The 21,243-nt window shown below is 33.3% G+C and overlaps 1 protein-coding gene across 1 annotated transcript in view; it reads right to left on the bottom strand.

The window, feature by feature from the left end:
* Nucleotides 1-21,243, bottom strand: part of LOC6044686 (neuroligin-1) — a 262,649-nt gene that overhangs the window by 5,411 nt on the left and 235,995 nt on the right. Inside the window, exons 2-6 of the mRNA XM_038260271.1 lie at nt 8,823-9,040; nt 5,152-5,301; nt 4,019-5,081; nt 3,835-3,953; nt 3,502-3,771 (exon numbers count right to left, since the gene is read on the bottom strand). Coding sequence (XP_038116199.1) covers nt 3,502-3,771; nt 3,835-3,953; nt 4,019-5,081; nt 5,152-5,301; nt 8,823-9,040 — 1,820 coding nt within the window. The remainder of the gene's footprint in view (nt 1-3,501; nt 3,772-3,834; nt 3,954-4,018; nt 5,082-5,151; nt 5,302-8,822; nt 9,041-21,243) is intronic.

The raw sequence follows: 21,243 nt of genomic DNA, 5'->3' as shown, positions 1-21,243 counted from the left end.
CACGGTTAAAACTGCTATCCCAATTCGCCCCATGTGGCCCGATTGACCCCAGTTTTACGGATTAATTCTCATATAAACTTGTTCCTGCTCAAGGCAAGCCAGTTTTCATCCAATTGGGCTGAAATTTGGGCTGAAGCCCCCAATTTGAGTACTCTTTCGGGAATTCGTTTATATCAATAAAGCTATTTATTTATTACCTGAAAATGGTATAATTTGCTATTAATGTCGATTTTATGATGAAATAAAACAATTTCAAATTTCAAACCAATTTACTCGCTGTAGGTTATAATGAAAACATCACCCCAAGTTTCAACGCCCTCTAGTTAGGGGTAGTTTTGACGTTTGATTGTCTATGGCACATTCTGAAATGCCGCGCGGCGTGTACCTTTGAGAGAAACGGACAATACTCAAAGTGCCACCGAAGTTGGTTTGTTTGCATTAGAAATCTGCTTTAACTTTCTCGCAAAAGTTGTTTGTCGTGCGATTCAAAGCTGGGTTTTGGAGGCCTACCGCCCGATGACAGCCAACATATTTCGCAGGGAACTCAGGACACTGTGACGAGGAGTTCGTCATTTTTGATCTAAATTAAAAAAATTTCGATGGACTTTCGAAAAAAATAATAATTTTATTTTATTACAATTTGAGTTTGAAATCGGGAATTTTCATACATTTCAAAAAGAATATATTTATTAAATACTCTTAAATTTAAAATAACTACGAACTACGAGATAAAGTTATTGTAAAAATTTTGAGTATTTTCAAAAACTGGTATTGTGGTTTCGGAAATAAATCGAATTTTCGCGGCGGCTTATCTGACACTACGCTCCGCAAACTGATCAACTCTAATTTTGAGTGCAACGAGATGTTGTGTTGATCGCGAGGTTAAACGTCACTGAAAAACATTTTGTCGCTCTGGCACCAAACCGAAACGATCGATTTCCACTCTCGCCGCACTTTTTCTCTCCGCATTTTTTGTCTAACTAAATAGTATCAGTGCTTGCGTGTTGTTGTCGGAGGTTTTGGATGATGATGTTGGCCATTTATGCAAGTAAAAAAAGTACATATTTCCTTTCGTTTTTTATTAAATCACAACAAACTTGGCTTACACACTGATCGAGTAATACCGAATGAAGCTTGACCGAAAAAGGCGGAGAGAAAAAGCGCGGCGAGAGTCGAAATCGCTCAGTTCGATTTAGTGCCAGAGCGACAATATGATCATGATCACTCTAGATATATATCAAATTATTGAGATTATTTTTGACATCGCCAAAGTAATAAAGTCGTTGCACAGTTGACCAGATAGAAATTAAGTGAAAAATGAATTTTCTAAAAACTTGTTGTGATGCCAATCTAAGCAACTCTGTCCAAGACACCAGAATGTTATTTCACAACCTACGCCTTCTATGACCAAATTTAGAGAAAGCATCTGAGCAAACCTCCAAAAAACTTTTTTTTGTTGTTTTGCTTCTTTAAGTTTTGTCGTAGAAAGCGTAGATTGCTGGATACAATTTTGGTGTCTTCGACAAAATTGCTTGGATTGGCAAGCCCAACAACATTCTCGGAGATAAAAAAAATCCCAAACATTTTCCTGAAAAGTTAGTAGTAGTTCATCATAATCTTAAACCAAAACAACTCTTCTGAAGACACCAAAGCTCTAAAGTTGCACCATTTTTTGAAAATCAATTTTCCACCTAACTTTACGCTTTGGACCACTGTGCATTGCAAATAATTAAATTTTTCAGGAAGGGCACAAAAAAATATTGCTGAAAAATAACATTTTCAACAATAAAACTTGTAAAAATGATTTAAAAGATATAATTTTGTTCAAAAATGACGAACTCCTCGTTACAGTGTCCTGACTCATAATGCAAACAAAGATCAAATCCTCAGCTGCCATGTAAACATACTTTGAATGAGTTGGTAAATTTCTGATGAGTCCGCCCTATTTTGAAATACATCTGGAGTTTTTTTTGAAAAGGTCCAATGAACCAAATTTTCAGTTTTTGCTTTTTGGGTGTTTTTGAAACCGCCTTGAGTCAGGGGTATTAAAAAACACTCAACAAGCAAAAACTGAAAATTTGATTTATTAGACCTTTTCAAAAAAAAACTCCAGACATTGTTTATTTTTGTATTTTTTAATGAAATAAGGCACACTAAGAATATTTTCCTAAATTCAATACTATTTTGTAAATTTTTGGCAGATTCAAGCATTACTTTAATAATGTATACAACATTTTGTGATACTTTTTGCTTTAAGATGTCAAAGTTTGGCCTGAAATTTAAAATTTAGTTTTTTTTTATGTTCTCCCCCTCAACCTTAATAAGGCCCGAGGGACCAACACTTTAAATAAAATTTGTACCAACCTAATTTTTGTTTTAGAAAATACTTAAAATTGCCAAAACTGTGTATTTTTCAAAAATACTCACAACAACATAAAAACTAAAACTTTTATTGGTTGACCTTTTTTCTGATGAAACTAAACAGTGAGAGGTTTATGTTGGGTGTTCAGCAAAAAAAAAAAAAAAAACAACAGGACAGATTTGGGGCATTCAGCTGGAATGGGAATAACACCGGTGATTGGTTTTCACGGATCATTGAGTGTTGGACCGGTCCAGTCTGTGCCAGGTCTGTCGCTTAAATGGAACAACGGAGCGTAAATCGAGCACACCGATGGGGCTAGTTTCGGAAATTCTTTGAAAGGTGAAAAGTGCGTTAAGCTCATGATGAAAAATTCTGTTTTTACTTTTCTTGAAGAGCGAAGGTTTGCCGATCCTAGGAAGAGGTATTGCACATTTTGAAAAAACTAAAATAATTTCAAGCATGAAATTTCAACATTATGACTTCAACCGAAACCAACTGAGCATCCAAAAACGCAGTGAAATATTACAATTTTCCGAGATTTACCAGGCTGCATGAGTTTGCTTTCTGTTTTTGGATGCAAACTCCGGAAGCAACTTTTGCTTGGACTAGCATAAAACAAAGCGGAAACAGCATCCGTCACTGTTCATAAAGCTACAGTTTGTACAGTTTGAAGAAAAAAGGGGTGCGAGAGCTGGGTGTGGCCGGTGAAAATCCCGGATGGAAAACTGTGTGAGAAATGTTGTGGAAAAGAGCAACCAAATTAAAAGTATTTGCTTTTTCCGAACCAACAGTAGCGCAAAGTTTGGTTGTGTGTGTGTGCTGTCAGTGTTTATGGTTGGTTTCAGATGATGGAAAAATACGAGAGTTTTAGTTTTGTGCACTCTTGTTGAGGGATCTTATTTTGAAACAGTTTATATTCCTTAGTGAGCATTTTTGCACACATTTTTGTTTTTTTTTGTTAGAAAAAACGAAGTGCTGTTTCCGGGCAACAATTTCTGAGAAAGGTTTATGAGGTTTGAAATTAATTAAAGCAAATTTAGTTCAAGACAAAATATTTCTTTCAATAAAATTCTTGTAGTCGGTTTCCTTTCTGATGATAGATCCAATATTTCATCCACTCTATAGTTTCAGTAACTCACCTGCTCCGCTGTGCAGCGAGTGCCCGTACTGGGGCCCCACGACCATGCCGCTCATGCCACGTCGCTTCAGGTCCTGCTCGAGGAAGGACATCCGCGCCAGCGGGTTCGGCTTCACGATCCCCTCGTAGATGTCCTGGTCGTCGTGGTTCTTGAACAGGTTGTGCCGCGCCACCACGTCCTCCATGCCGGCCTTGTGCAGCTCCGGTATCAGCCGGAGCCAGATCGACAGCTGGTGCGCCCGGAAGTGGTTCTTCATGCGCGGCTTCATGCCTGAGAAATTGAGAGATTAAAGTTGAAATGTTTCGGGAAAAGAAGATGGTTTATTTTGCAGACCTATTTCCAGGTACTTCTGATGGACCGGATCGTACTCGTCCCAGTTGATACTGCGAAACCGGTTGCGCTCTTTCGAGGCAGTTAGGATGGAGTCCTGCCGGTGGTGCTCGTTTGGATTCCTGTGAAATGAGAAAGAAGTAGTGTTTAGCTTTGAAGAACGGTAATTTCTATGGCGCAAACTCACCCTGTCCGGGCAAAGTTGGCCCAGTAGATCATGATCGCCTCGGACAGGGCAACCTCGGACTTGGTGTAATTGCGGGGAAAGTGGTTGAAACCGTCGACCAGCGGAGCCCCGAACACGTACGGCAGGTCCTCCCCGTGGACGGTTCCCATGCGCTGGGGATAGTCGCCGTCCTTGGTCTGGTAGTCGAACACGTAGAAGAAGCACTTCGGCCCGGACGGTTCCTGGCCCGGCAGGGGTGGCGGAGGCGCCAGCATGTCACCGGTGTGGACGAGCGGCGCCACAAACTGAGCGTCGGAGAGGGCGGCCACGGCGGCGTCCCGGGTGTTGATCGGATGCATGCTGGTGCGTTCCCAGTCGGTGTATTCGTTGACTACGGTGTAGAAGATTTCGCTCAGGTGATACGTGTACGCGTTCCGCACGTACGTTCGCAGTATCCGGTCTCTCCGTTCACCCTCGAAACCACTTTGAATGTCTGCCGCGCTAAACCGCCACAGGGCTTCACCGGTGACCACTCCAAACAGTAGGTCGTACCGTCCGGCAGCCCCCTGGGATCGCTTGGAAGTGCCTCGGATGGGCGTTTCGTCAATGTCCTGGTTGGTCCGACCCGGCCGAATCACGACACCATCCACCGATGGCCCGAAAGCACTTAGGAAACTGGGCGGCTGAATGTCCGCTGCGAACAGGTCCTCCAGTGGGACATCCCGCAGGCAGTCCACGATCTGTTCGTGGTTCTTGATTAGATCCTCCGGTATTGAGCAATTGACTTCTTTGGCCAGCTTGAGCGCATAGATGACCGGGTCTTCGACCAGCGCCCAGGACGAGTAGGCCGACCCCGACAGCAGGATGGCCCGGTGGAACAGTCCCGGCACCATCGTCGGCGACGTCATCAGGAAGTTTATGCAGGCGGCCCCACTGCCGTGGCCGGCCAGCGTTACCATCGACGGATCCCCACCGAACTTGGCAATGTTCTGCTGGACCCAGTGCAACGCCGCCATCTGGTCCATCAGGCCGTAGTTGGCCACTCGAGCCCGGATCTCGGGACTTGGGTTGGCATTTAAAAAACCTGTCACAAAAAAGAAACACAACATTCAGAGATCTACTTGACGACTGACTTCGCAAACCGTGGATCTTACCTAGGATTCCTAACCGATAATTCAGTGTAACTACAACTAATTCTCCGTAACTGGCCAGCACGGTCCCATCGTACGGGTTCCCGCTGTTCCACTCAAATGATTCTCCGTGTAAAAATACTATAACAGGTAATTTCTTGTCGCTTGGAGCGGCTGGAATGGAAAAACACGAATCGAAGATTAGAAACAATGACCATCAGCCAAAAAATAACTCGAATTCAATAATATGATGATTCTGTGATAAACATTCACTCAATTCTTTCTATAATTGTCGTCAAACTGTGTGATCTCAAAGTCATGAAACACTAACAGATCAAGGAAAATGTATCAATCATTAGTTCTTAATTTAAATTTTGAGGTAATTCAACGTGAACAAAAAAATCTACATAATTTGTAGCAAACTAACACATTTTCCATCAGACTTGACTTCAAAAAATAAGTCTGCAAGATGTTTGTCCCTCAAATCCCAATGGAGTGCGATGAATTGTGTTAAAAAATCCACAAAAAATTGTCCACGATCCACATACGGCTCATAGAAAAAATATTATCAAAAAATAGTTGAAATCCAACATAAGTGCTAGAAAGCTAATTTTGCATTGATGTTTTTGTATCAAAAATCATTTTTTTTATGAAACATATCTCAATTTCAAGCACCACGCACGATGCTAAAATATCTTTATTATGAAAAAAATATGCAATCCGAGATTTTGGTGTCTATCGATTCCTTTCATCATAACGCAACTGTGAGCAAAAAATGAAAACATTCGCTGATATAGTTTTCAAGATACAGCCTTTTTAAGATGTAACATCCGATTTTACATAAGAAAATCAAAACAATCTGTACAATTTAAGCATTTAAAAGCATATGCATTTCGAGATAATGATGGATTTTGCTTTATATGACTATCAAGTATCTCTGGGCAAAGTTTCAGAAGGTTTGCTGATGTAGTTCTTGAGATACAGCCATTTTAAAATGTTATTTCCGACTTTTTCTAAGAATATCTATATAATCGGCATGAAAAAGTCGGAAATCATTTCTTAATACGGCTGAAACTCGGCCCAGAGATCATGTGAATCAGTCATGTGAATCAAAATCCATCATTATCTTGACATGCGTATTCTTTAAAATGCTGAAATTGTATCGATTTTATAGATTTTTTCAGAAAAAGTCGGAAATAACATTTTAAAATGGCTGTATCTTGAGAACTACATCAACAAACCTCCTGAAACTTGACCCAGAGATCGTTGACAGTCATAAGAAGCAAAATTCATCATTAGCTCGTAATGCATATTTTTTAAAGTGCTGAAATCGTATTGATTTTATAGATTTTCTTAGAAAATGTTGCAAATAACATTTTAAAATGTCTGTATCTCAAGACTTTCATCAGCAAACCTACTGAAACATTGACCAAAGATATTTGACAGTAAAGTGAATTCATCTTTATCTCGAAATGCATATGCTTTTAAATGCTTAGTTTGTTTTGATTTTCTTATGGAAAATCGGATGTAACATCTTAAAAAGGCTGTATTTTGAAAACGATATCAGCGAATGTTTTCATTTTTTGCTCAGAGTTGCGTTATGGTGTAAGGAATCGATAGACCCCAAACCACGGATTGCATATTTTTTCATAATAACGGTATTTTGAGCACCGTGACCACCTTATTTCTGTCAACAATTGTTTCGAAAATGGTGTTAAAATGGTACTTAAACAGGATTACGATTTACAAAGATTTTAAACCCAGATTTTGCTTTTGTTTTTAAAAGTTGTACTCTGTAAAGTTTAACATATTTTTTTTGCCATAAATCTGTTAAAGCAAAATCTTTTATCCTCTTTTCTTTTTTCTAAACTTATTAATTATAACGGCCTAAACAGACTCAGAAAGCTTTCAAAATAACTGTAAAAATGGTTAATTTTGCCTTCACATATCGATGCCTTTGTGCTCTCTTGTACTAAGCTTGCTGGTTTTCCTATCTTGTTAGCTTAAGAGAGCACAAAGGCATCAATATATCAAACAAAATAAATTGAAAAAATCGTAAGTACACAGTTAAAAAAAAAATCAGGAAATGTTGACAGATTTTGTCTCAGAAACAATCTTTAAAAAAAACCTCTAAAAATGTGCAAATTTACAATTTATCTGTTTTTAATTTCTTCATCATATTTTTTAACCAACCAAAATTTATTTTGTTTAACTTTGAGAAAACATTAGAATTTTATTACATCACGAACTGGTAACATTTTCATCAGTTTCTTTTAAACTTCCCCTTTATCACATAATTTTAGGTAAAATTACTCAAAAAAGAGGTAATGTGAGGTTATGTATGGCCTCAAATTTTAATTTTGCCAGCGCAACTCCACATTTTCAACCTGAATTAATATAATATTATATCAAAGAGGAATTATTATTCCTTCAAATTTGACACCTTCAATATTTACGCAATTTTCACTGTGTTAGGCTGTTTTTAAAGTTTTTGTCAAACCCCACAAATTGGTATGAAATCAGGGGCAAAACAATTTTTTTCGGAAAATATCACGTAAATTTATTTCAATTAAAATACAATGATTTATTTTGTTCAATTTTTTTTTTGATTTTTGTGAATTTTGGATGTACAGTATCCCGAAAAGTTTTTTTTTCGGTAAAATTAATGAAAACTTATGATTGCTGAATAACTGACCTAGTGTAAAATGCATTTTAAAACACTTAATTCATTAAAATTGTGAAATTTGTTATTTAAAAACTTTGAAAAATATTTTTTTTCGGCCTTATAACAATTTTTCATGACAGAGAATTATTCGAATAATAACTGATATTGCTTTTGTTCTGTTATAGCCATAACAAACATGATCTACATAATTGAAAATGTTATTTTCATTAATGTCTTTGATTAATTTTCACAAATTCTTCCCCTAGAGAGGGTTGGGCCAAACAACGCTGAAATTAACCGCAAACACATGAATTTGGACAACATATTTTATCCATCAGTTACAATTCTTTGAGAAAATCATGTGACATAATAATGCAATGTTGGGATTAGAGTTTTTTTTTTAAAGTTTTCAAGCAGTTTTAAAATTTATTGCAAATTTTCGATTTTTGGGATTTCTTTTTCAGTCAAAAACAAACCTAAATTTGACAGGATTCGAGTTAGGAGGTGATGATTTCAACAACGTTAGTTGACAGTGTCTCTTTTAAAATACTTTTTTATTATTCGAGATTAATTGGTTATATTTTGAAATATTGCCAAAACCACAAAAAATGCTACTGAAGTTAAACAGTTTGATTTGAAAGTTTTCAAAACTTAATGGTTGAATATTACTTTTTTTCGATGTAATTTTACCTAAAGTTATGTAGGTAAATTGTGTTTAATTACACGTAAAAAGATGTAAATTTACATATTTTATGGAAACTAAAAAAAACGGTTTTAATTAACTCTACGCAGTAAAAAAATGTGTAAATTTGGAAGGTTTAATTTGGGAAGGTGGAATATTACCACATTTATGATGAAATTTTACCTCAATTTAGACTGAAAAAGTGACATAACACAAAAATAGTGGTAAATTTCACATTTTCAGAGGTAAATTCACATATTTTTTCACGACAATTAAGAAAGAATTGGTGATAAAATAAATGAGTGACATTTCTTATATAAAAAAAAAAACCGCCATCAGAATACTCACCGTGTGCCGGTGAAAACACGTTCAAGTACAAACAATCCTCCGACTGGTTCATTAAAAAAGGTAGCAAACGTTTCAGATACTCTAGTCGTCCCTTTGGCATCTTATCTAAAGCTGCAGTTTCGTTATTTACATTCGGCACCCGCTGGGGGCACACCGGGCTAAACTTATCGGCTATCCGGACGCCGTCCCACGGCGAGGGCGTCCGGGTTGGACTAAATCTGGAACGAGAGAGAGAGAGAGAGGGAGAAAAAAAAATGAGTGGTGGGGGAAAAGGTCATTAATTATGTGTGGCGTTATTGGTCGTGATTGATGGGTCGCATTAATTGATAAAATTTTATGTTTGCATAGGTCAGTAATTGTGGGGTAATCGGATCAATGCAACCACGATAATTAATTTTAATTATTTCCAGATAATATAACAGGTATACTTTTTGACGTATAATATGCGACTTCGATTGAAATTAAAAATGAACTAATTGCTTTCCATACAAATTAATGCCAGCTTAATCTTTTTCTCTCTATTGAAAGTTAAAATAGCACAAACAATTGGAAAAACGACCAACCCAAACCTAGACCATGCCTCATTTGCAGCGGAATTCAATTTCACGCTGCCGCAACTCCGTCCCACTTTCGTGATCTCTTGCTTTGTGCCTTCGATCGCTTCTTTCATTAAGCACTTTCTAAGTCATGCAATTACGGTGCATTAAAATGCAAAAATGTCTAATTGCATTTGTGTTCGCTGGCTGGCTTCCCGGAGCGAGCTTTTGTTCAGTTTTTAACACGAGTTGGGGTGCACTGTGGAAGGTTATTTTTGTGAAATTATTTGTAGCGAAATATTTTAATATGTTTTTTTGTCTTTGCATTCCTGCAAGGCAGTAGACCGTCGTCATTGAACCATCTTATCTTAAATACAAAAATACAAAAATACAAAAATACAAAAATACAAAAATACAAAAATACAAAAATACAAAAATACAAAAATACAAAAATACAAAAATACAAAAATACAAAAATACAAAAATACAAAAATATAAAAATACAAAAATACAAAAATACAAAAATACAAAAATACAAAAATACAAAATACAAAAATACAAACAATACAAAAATACAAAAATACAAAAATACAAAAATACAAAATACAAAAATACAAAATACAAAAATACAAAATATACAAAAATACAAAATACAAAAATACAAAAATACAAAATACAAAATACAAAATACAAAAATACAAAATACAAAATACAAAAATACAAAAATACAAAATACAAAAATACAAAAATACAAAATACAAAAATACAAAAATACAAAAATACAAAAATACAAAATACAAAAATACAAAATACAAAATACAAAATACAAAAATACAAAATACAAAAGTAAAATACAAAATACAAAAATGCAAAAATACAAAAATACAAAATACAAAGTACAAAAATGCAAAATACAAAAATACAAAATACAAAATACAAAAGTACAAAATACAAAATACAAAAATACAAAAATACAAAATACAAAATACAAAATACAAAAATACAAAAATACAAAAATACAAAATACAAAAATACAAAAATACAAAAATACAAAATACAAAAATACAAAAATACAAAAATACAAAAATACAAAAATACAAAATACAAAAATACAAAAATACAAAAATACAAAAATACAAAATACAAAAATACAAAATACAAAAATACAAAATACAAAAATACAAAATACAAAATACAAAAATACAAAAATACAAAATACAAAAATACAAAAAAAAAAAAAAAAATACAAAAATACAAAATACAAAAATACAAAATACAAAAATACAAAAATACAAAAGCAAAAAAATACAAAATACAAAAATACAAAAATACAAAAATACAAAAATACAAAATACAAAATACAAAAATACAAAATACAAAAATACAAAATACAAAAAATACAAAATACAAAAATACAAAAATACAAAAATACAAAATACAAATACAAAATACAAATACAAAATACAAAAATACAAAAATACAAAAATACAAAAATACAAAATACAAAATACAAAAATACAAAAATACAAAAATACAAAAATACAAAAATACAAAATACAAAAATACAAAAATACAAAATACAAAATACAAAATACAAATACAAAAATACAAAATACAAAAATACAAAAATAAAATAAAAATACAAAATACAAAATACAAAATACAAAAATACAATACACAAAATACAAAAATACAAAATACAAAATACAAAAATACAAAATACAAAATACAAAAATACAAAATACAAAAATACAAAAATACAAAATACAAAAATAAAAAAATACAAAATACAAAAATGCAAAATACAAAAATACAAAAATACAAAATACAAAATACAAAAATACAAAATACAAAAACAAAAATACAAAATACAAAATACAAAAATACAAAAATACAAAATACAAAATACAAAATACAAAATACAAAAATACAAAATACAAAATACAAAAATACAAAATACAAAATACAAAAATACAAAAATACAAAATACAAAAATACAAAAATACAAAAATACAAAAATACAAAAATACAAAAATACAAAAATACAAAAATACAAAAATACAAAAATACAAAAATACAAAAATACAAAAATACAAAAATACAAAAATACAAAAATACAAAAATACAAAAATACTAAAATACTGAAATAATTGTTTTGTTTTATGTTTTATGTTTTATGTTTTATGTTTTATGTTTTATGTTTTATGTTTTATGTTTTATGTTTTATGTTTTATGTTTTATGTTTTATGTTTTATGTTTTATGTTTTATGTTTTATGTTTTATGTTTTATGTTTTATGTTTATGTTTTATGTTTTATGTTTTATGTTTATGTTTTATGTTTTATGTTTTATGTTTTATGTTTATGTTTTATGTTTTATGTTTTATGTTTTATGTTTATGTTTTATGTTTATGTTTTATGTTTTATGTTTTATGTTTTATGTTTATGTTTTATGTTTTATGTTTATGTTTTATGTTTATATGTTTTATGTTTTATGTTTATGTTTATGTTTTATGTATGTTTTATGTTTTATGTTTATGTTTTATGTTTTATGTTTTATGTTTATGTTTTATGTTTTATGTTTATGTTTTATGTTTTATGTTTTATGTTTATGTTTTATGTTTTATGTTTTATGTTTATGTTTTATGTTTTATGTTTTATGTTTTATGTTTTATGTTTTATGTTTATGTTTTATGTTTATGTTTTATGTTTATGTTTTATGTTTTATGTTTTATGTTTTATGTTTTATGTTTTATGTTTTATGTTTTATGTTTTATGTTTTATGTTTTATGTTTTATGTTTTATGTTTTATGTTTTATGTTTTATGTTTTATGTTTTATGTGTTATGCAATTATTGTTTGAAAAAAACCAATCAATAAATAAAAATAAAACGGGAGATTTTTAAAGTCAAGGTCAGCAAGATTTCACACTTTAACCACTGCATCATTACCCACAGTGCCAATCCTTGCCGCCGGCTAACGTGAATGACAAATGGGAAAAGCGTTCAAAATGGATTTTTTTTATTCCTTTTCTCCATTCACTTTTCCCCTGTGATGGGGAGGGGTTGGGAGACTATCCCTTCCAGAGGTTCCACTCCCTGAGTGCATGCCTTCCCCGAAGGGTTGACTCGTACCAGAAATTAAGAAAATCGAACACGATTCCATTAATTTCCAATATTCTCTTCCCTTCTCTTTCTCACCCACCCACACATACATGAAGCTGGTGAATAATTGCAATCAATAATGGAATTTTCTTGTGACTGTTGTGTGTAGGTTCATTGTCGCTGTGCATCCTGGGGCCAAGTTCCGGTGTCCTGCTGGTGGAAAGTGTTGCGGCATGCAATTTTCCGCCCCCTCCTTTTTTATTATTTTCCAAGTACTTATCTGGGTCACAATCTGCAAGCCGCCTGAGAGAATGTTTTTGAGCTGTTTTGTTATTGGCGTTATTGAGAAATGTTCTGCAAGCTGGTGTCGGGAAAATTGAGTTGGGGTTTTGCTACTATTGAAAACGTTGATCCTAGTTATGCATGCATGATAGGGCTGAACAGTTATGCTTCAACCAAACCATAACTATGCTTCGACGTTTTAATAGTGATAATAGTCATTTAAAAAATCAATGTGAAATGGCTCTTCTTTGAATTGATTACTGGCTGAGGATTGTTTTGGTCATCATTCTGTGTAGGAAGTTGTTTTGTAGCCCCCCCCCCCCTCCACAAAGGATCTGAAAAAAGGAGGACAAGACGAAATCGCGTAAAATCGCAAAAAATGTGCTGTTTGCTTTTTTTTGAAAATGTCCGGTCTACAAATTTGTAGAACATTTTTAAACACTTTTATTTTATTTACCGAAATCGGAAACAAAAACTCAAAAAAACAACCGATTCCATTGGTAAATTTAAATTTTACCATAATTTTGGTGTACTCGCAGCGTTTTACTGATAAATCGGTTTAAAAATTTAACTTTACCAAAATCTATTTAAAAATATAATGATTTCGGTTGTTTAAAAAATCAAATTGGTACACACCTAGATTATTTTTACCGAATTCAGTAGTTAAAAAAATGGTTACCCATCTGTCAAAATTAGAGAGTCCAATTTCCCGGGGTTACAAAATTCCCGGGAACAAATTTTTAACAAATTTCGCTGGAAATTTGAAATTTGTCAAAAATTATTCTGATCCTGCTTCTGATTATATTTTGCAACAAAATTTAATAGAATAGCAACTTAAATGACCAAAATGACCAAAATGACCAAAATGACCAAAATGACCAAAATGACCAAAATGACCAAAATGACCAAAATGACCAAAATGACCAAAATGACCAAAATGACCAAAATGACCAAAATGACCAAAATGACCAAAATGACCAAAATGACCAAAATGACCAAAATGACCAAAATGACCAAATGATAAATGACCAAATGACCAAAATGACCAAAATGATAAAATGACAAAATGATAAATGACCAAAATGACTTAAATGACTTAAATGATAAAATGATAAAATGACCAAAATGACCAATATGACCAAATGATAAAATGATAAAATGACCAAAATGATAAAATGACCAAATGACCAATGACCAAAATGAATGACCAAATGATAAAATGATAAAATGACCAAAATGATAAAATTACCAAATGATAAAATGACCAAAATAACCAAAATGACGAAAATGACCAAATGACCAAAATGACCAAAATGACCAAATGACCAATGATAAAATGATAAAATGACCAAAATGATAAAATGACCAAAATGACCAAAATGACCAAAATGACCAAATGACCAAAATGACCAAAATGACCAAAATGACCAAAATGACCAAAATGACCAAAATGACAAAATGATCAAAATGATCAAAATGACCAAAATGACCAAAATGACCAAAATGACCAAAATGACCAAAATGACCAAAATGACCAAAATGACCAAAATGACCAAAATGACCAAAATGACCAAAATGACCAAAATGACCAAAATGACCAAAATGACCAAAATGACCAAAAAGACCAAAATGATCAAAATGACCAAAATGACCAAAATGACCAAAATGACCAAAATGACCAAAATGACCAAAATGACCAAAATGACCAAAATGACCAAAATGATGGAATGTTTTTTAGAATTTTGTCCAAGAAACATTGAAGATTTTACCACTGGTTGCTGAGATACAGCGTATAGAAGAAAAAGAAACAAGAAAATAGTTTTTTTTATTTTCAAGTTTCACTTATGGTCCGATTTTCAATGTTAAAATATCAAGCATTCGTGAAATTTTCCGATCTTTTCGAATACAATATTTAGTTTTTTTTTTCAATCAAGACTAAAATTTCAAATGGGCCAAACATTTAATAGTACGCCCAAATCAAATTAAAAAAGTTCAAATTAAAAATAAAAATGGTCGAAATAAGCCGATTTCGTTGAGAATTGCTCACTTACAATATTTGTTGACAACAGCTTTTATTATAAAATAGAATTATTTATTGTGGATTTAGCTGGTAGCTGGATTTTCTAGCATCTTATCACGGTTATTGGAAACAGCCGTGGATTTTTTGGATTGCTGATTTTTTTTTATTTGTAAGTAATAATGTTGATATTTCCTACAATTTTAAATGTTAAAAAATGATAAATTTGTGAAATGTTTTTAAATTTAAGGAATTCAAACTAACATTTCAAAAAAGAGTAATATGGAATATTTGTCTCTTGTTAAATGTTGTAGTTTCAGAATTTTCTGATAATTCGAAAAAAAAATCAGAGATGGTCAAGATGAAAACACGTTGAAAAATATGTTTTGTTTGTTTTATGCTCACTTGATCCAACAGTTCCAAGTTTCCGTGCCATTAAATTAATATCTGTATGGTTAGGATTACTGCTGTCGTTTCAAATCACACGACTTTGATAAACTTATGCACACTCGAGCGGACGACTCGAGAGGCCACCAATAATGTGGAACGTAATCCTCTTACTCGTACTGCTCCCAACCGGGGGGGACAGGACATCCGGAAAATATTTACCCTTCGTCACACATTCCCTTCGGCGTGGTTTCTTTTTCCTCTCGCTCGGTGGTGTGCGTGTGAACGCTAGGGTGGCTCGCGGTTGTAAAGGATTTTTTTTTACCAAAATTATGTTGTGAAAGTTTTGACTAAGCCATTTTTTGTTCCTATGTTGGACCTTTGTGGTATAGTTAATAAAATTTGTTAAAAAAAAAATCAAATCACAGAATCACCCTACTTGGCATAACCTAATGGGTCCCTGAATGGGATGTTTTTGTGCACTGTGGAAATTGAAATTGATTCATGCTGGATTATGGACCGTAATGATTCCATAAAGTGATGCATCTTTTGAACCAGAAAGGATCCCAAAGCTCCCCTGACAACCAGTTGCAAGTGGATTCCAGACTCGTAGATTGGATACTATATGTATGATAAACCTACTGAATGCTGCTTGTCAAGTATTTATTTTTCGCCAGAACCGAAGCAATTATCCTCGGCTGTCTCGGTGTTGGACAACCCCCTCGGAGGTCATATATCTTGGTCCCACCACCTCTTTCCCTACATGGCGGCACCCCCTGTGGAAAAAGGAACATTACATTCCGCACGTACATAATCCTTGTCAAACATACCAAAAACTCTCTCGCCCCTGGCATGGCAGCAGCGCTCTCGATGGAATATTAACACAGAATCGCCGGACTCCGTGAACGGAAGAAAGGACCATAACTTGCCTTTTGCGGGATGTATTTCAGGGGGGGGGGGGTTCTTACTCCGGGAATTCGAAACATTTTTTTCATTGAAATGTTAATTTTTAAACTTAATTTGATTACATTTTTCTGGTAAAACTGGTAAGTTTAAGAACTCAACATTACAAAATCACTAAGAAGCCAAGCTCAGCTGAGAAAAGCTTCCTCACAAAACCTTGTTAAAACATTCCCGGAAGCTTCACCGTCAGTCCTCCCGGAGTCACAGTCAAAGTGCAGCCATATCGATGCCACACCACGTCGCGGTCTTGTCTTTCACTTGCCGAGCACAAATCGTCCGAGACCGCTAGCGCTTCCGGCGGGGGTGGCGCTTCAATAAAGCTCGCACATAACCTCAAAATGTACACACATTCCTTAATTTCGATCAAACATCGCCACCCTGACTGTGCGGTCGGACTTGCCCAGACTTCGAGCGACACACTCGTGACGTTCGTGACTTGGAGCTATCGATTCCGGTCATGGATCTTCTTCGCCGGGTAGGCCCACGCGAGATGAAAATATTGCCATTTTGGCAATAAACTTGGGCACGTGATTGGAATACGGATCGAATGACTCCGGAACCAGGGATGTATAGAACAGGGTGACATGCACTTGAGCTGTCCACGCGTATTGAAGCAACGTGAATCCTGGCAGGGACTTGGAGTTGAAAAGTTCCGGGGAGGTAAGAGTGAAACCAGGTCAATTCACAAAAGTGGCTTGCACTGGCCAGCTCGATTGATTGAGTCAGGGGTTGTCGATCGCTTTTACTAGTTTTTAATCATCTGTATTTTACTGCACAAAGTTATAGTTGAAGTTGGTTGAAACATAAAACAGACATGACCACTATGACAAAGACTAAGTTTTTAAAACTGTATTTTCCACTGGTTCTGTTTATTTTCGCAATCATTAGTTTCACTACACTTTTCCACTAGGAAAGGTAAAATAAGTTTGTAAATAATTAACATTATGTGTTTTTGAAACACAGTTAAAATCTTCAGTTTTATAGGCATTTTCAGTTGAACAGATTTCATATAAAATGTGAAATTTTATGATTCGTGCTTCGATTTTTTTTGAAATGCAGTATTATTTGATTTTTTATAAATAAAACTAGTTCTAACGAACTTCAGGAAAAAATCTGGCTTTATAGCAATTTTACCTATAATTTATATGTAAATTGTTAAGGAGCTTATAAACTTAGAAAACTAAATATAAATATTGATTTTCTCTTTAAAACTATATCATCAACCTTAGTGATGATACATTTGATGTAAAAATAAAATTTGAACATCTTGAATCTGATTTTACCTCAGTCACCTTGGGATTTGAACTAAGATTTTTTTACGCAAATATTTTTTGAAACACTGCTGAATAAAACTTTTTTTTTTTAAATGCTGCATGGACCTTGTGTGGCCTACCCCAGTATGTGTTTTAAAAATAATAGTCTTGAGAAAAACCTTACCAGTTGGAAAATATTCCAAAAATAAATTGAAATCCTGTCAATGACACCCCGGCTTAGATTATAAGAAAAAAAAATACAATTTTATTATTTGCTTCACAAATATGAGCATTTTAACAAAATTCGAATAAAAATAAGGAAAAAATGATAAAAAGTTAGAATTTTGCCTAAAATTTCCCGGACAGACGTTAATAACAAAATTCAAAACATTTCAATAACAAATACTGTTAAAATAACAGAAAGTGTTATAGTTTCTTCTTGAAAAATCCATTTTAGCATAAGAGTTGAATAACAGTTTATGTTATCATAACAAAATATGTTATTGGTCTGATATTGATTGAAAGCAAAAAAAAAATGGGAATAACATTTTTTGTTATGGAAGAATAACTCCAACTGTTATTGGGATGATCGGATTAGTTGTTAAAATAACGAAAAATAATAACAAAGATTTGTTCGAAGAATAACTGAAAACGTTATAAGTATGTTATTACAATAACAATCGGATAACAAAAAAACCATAACGACGAATAACAAATCTTGTTATAAATAACATAAAAAGTTATTGGTCTAGTATTTTCAAAAATCAAAAAATGTTATTCTACAGTTATTACCGTCTGCTCGGGTCTTCAAAACAAGTTAAAAACTTTCTTTATAAAAATGTCAATTTATATTTCATTTTACACTAAATACGAATCAAAAATTTCACATTTATATACCCAAAATTTCAACTGATTTTTAAATAAATTTGATGGTTTTTTTTGTATTGTGTTTCATAATCCCGAGCAGACGGAAATAACATGGGAATAACATTTTTTGATATTTGAAAATACTAGGCCAATAACATTTTACGTTATTTATAACAAGATTTGTTATTCGTCGCTATGATTTTTTTGTTATTGGAATGTTATTGTAATAACAGACTAATAACATTTTTAGTTATTCTTCGAACAAATCTTTGTTATTATTTTTTGTTATTTTAACAACTAATCCGATCATCCCAATAACAGTTGGAGTTATTCTTCCATAACAAAAATGTTATTCCAAAGTTGTTTTGGCTTTCAACCAATACCAGACCAATAACAAATTTTGTTATGATAACATAAACCGTTATTAAACCATTATGCAGAAATGGACTTTTCAGGAAGATTCCATAACACTTTTTGTTATTTTAACAGAATTTGTTATTGAAATGGCATGAATTTTGTTATTACCGTCTGCCCGGGAATACATAATTTTTTTTTATTTAACAACTAATTTTATCTTTTACTAGTTGTAAAAATGTCCAGAGAATTCAAAAGAACATCCCGTTTCTAAATTCAAACTCATTTTTATGTAGAAAATCGTGAAACTTTTAAAAATATCAAAATAACCCTTGTTATCATTTTTTTTGTAATTATAGTTCTTCAAAGTTTATGTCAACCCCCTCCCCTCCAGAATTGTTCCGAAAAATCAAGCGGACAAAAAAAATATTTTCTCGAAAATTTTCAAAATTTTAATGAAATTCAAAGTCTAATCAAATGAAAACAATTAAAAATGCATTTTTCTGCATTGATAATCATATTTCCCGAGCAGACGGAAATAATTTGGGAATAACATTTTGTGTTATTTGAAAATACTAGTTCAATAAAATTTTATGTTATTTATAATAAGTTTTGTTATTCTACGTTATGATTTTTTTTGTTATTGGATTGTTATTGTAATAACAGACTTATAACATCTTTAGTTATTCTTCGAACAAATCTTTGTTATTATTTTTTGTTATTTTAACAACTAATCCGATCATCCCAATAACAGTTGAAGATATTCTTCCATAACAAAAAATGTTATTCCCAAGCTCTTTTGGCTTTTAACCAATATTAGATCAATAACAAATTTTGTTATGATAACATAAACTGTTATTCAACCCTTATGCAAAAATGGATTTTACAAGAAGATTCCATAACACTGTCTGTTATTTTAAGAGTATTTGTTATTGAAATGGCATGAATTTTGTTATTACCGTCTGCTCGGGTTAGCATATTTGGGCTAGTTTAAAAATATTTTAAATTTTTTCAAATTCTTTTTTTTTCTCTCTAAAAAATATTTTGGAAATTAAAGATTGCAGGTTAGGTTAGGTTAGGTTAGGTTAGGTTAGGTTAGGTTAGGTTAGATTAGGTTAGGTTAGGTTAGGTTAGGTTAGGTTAGGTTAGGTTAGGTTAGGTTAGGTTAGGTTAGGTTAGGTTAGGTTAGGTTAGGTTAGGTTAGGTTAGGTTAGGTTAGGTTAGGTTAGGTTAGGTTAGGTTAGATTAGGTTAGGTTAGGTTAGGTTTTAGTTTTAGTTTTAGGTTTTAATTTTAGTGCTAAACGGTAAAAAAATGATTTTTTTCTAAAAAATCTTTAAAAAAATTTAAATACCTATTTCAATATCCTTTTTAACTATCGTGAACATAATAAAATATTTTCTAAATAAAACAGAAAATTTCAAACAAAAATTAAGTTAATGACCAAAGATGTTCAGAACACCGAGAACCCCTGCAATTTACAAGGAACAAGCCAAAGACGTGGGAATGTGATGTTTTATGGTTGTGCGTCAATATCACGGGGTGGTGGTTCACGGCCGGATTCATTTCCCTATCCCATCTGCCCGCTTTTCTCTCAACCTCTCGGTTGGCTTGTTATTATTCATGGCGTTGAATGGCGGGACCTAGGAATGGACCTGCTTTAGGAATTTTGCGTTTTGGGCCTTTTCCCGATTGGCTTTTCCGCATCCCGTCAGAAATTCGGGTGGGCAGGCTAGGCCAGGCATGCAGATGAATGCCGCTGGGAAATTAGGTCTGCTGCCATGCCCGGGTTGGTTTTGCCTTTCCCGATTGCTGGGCTGTTTTGAATTCGAAGCTCGTATTTGGGGAATTAGCAGCGGTTTTTTGGTGAGGCATTTGCTGGAGATGGTTGCAATTGATTCGAATGAGACTAGAATTCGAAGAATATTGGATCTGTTTTGTGGGGGATCCATTTGATCTTGTTCACAGTTACAGTGTGTTATTTACAACCAAACACTTTTGCCAGCGGTTTGTTCATGTGACAATACTGTTCGAAAGTTGATTTAGCTCAGACAAACGAAGCATCTGTAAACATGACAATGTACCTTGTGGTTTGTCGAAATGTGGTAGAGTTTCAAATTAACCACTTATCAAGCGAAGTGTAAAACCATTTGTAAACTCGTAGCTTGTTCAGCAACGATAAAATTGGCTCGTTACAACAACATGTTTCTATCAATAATTAATGCTGTGATTAAGAGAAATCCTAAATGTTTCAATGAAATTTGATAAACTCTTTAAAAAAAACTTGTAGAAGGTCAAATAAATTTTCTAATGTAACTTTGGAAAACAAATAGAAACAGATTTTACCCCTCGTTTACCAAGGTTCCTTCTTCATCACACCGGACTCCCCAAAACAACCGGAAGAAGACGTCGTCTGCATTCTGAGGGAGGGGAGGGGTGTAAATGTCACAATAAATCATGATTTATGTGTGAGATTATGCGATTAGAATTGTTCCCATCTCTCGAACCCCCACTCAGTTTTGTAACGACTGTGTTGCCCTTTCAGAGTGACAAGACTTTTTTTCGACATCCTAATCGGCCAGATGATACGAGCAGCTGACCGAGCTGTGAATCAAGAGTAAAGGAAGGAGCCTCAAGTGTTGTCTCGTCCTGATTGTTTATG

This window comes from Culex quinquefasciatus, chromosome 3, assembly GCF_015732765.1.
Source record: "Culex quinquefasciatus strain JHB chromosome 3, VPISU_Cqui_1.0_pri_paternal, whole genome shotgun sequence".
Lineage (NCBI taxonomy): Eukaryota > Metazoa > Arthropoda > Insecta > Diptera > Culicidae > Culex > Culex quinquefasciatus.
This window is presented reverse-complemented; position numbering and strand designations above follow the sequence as displayed.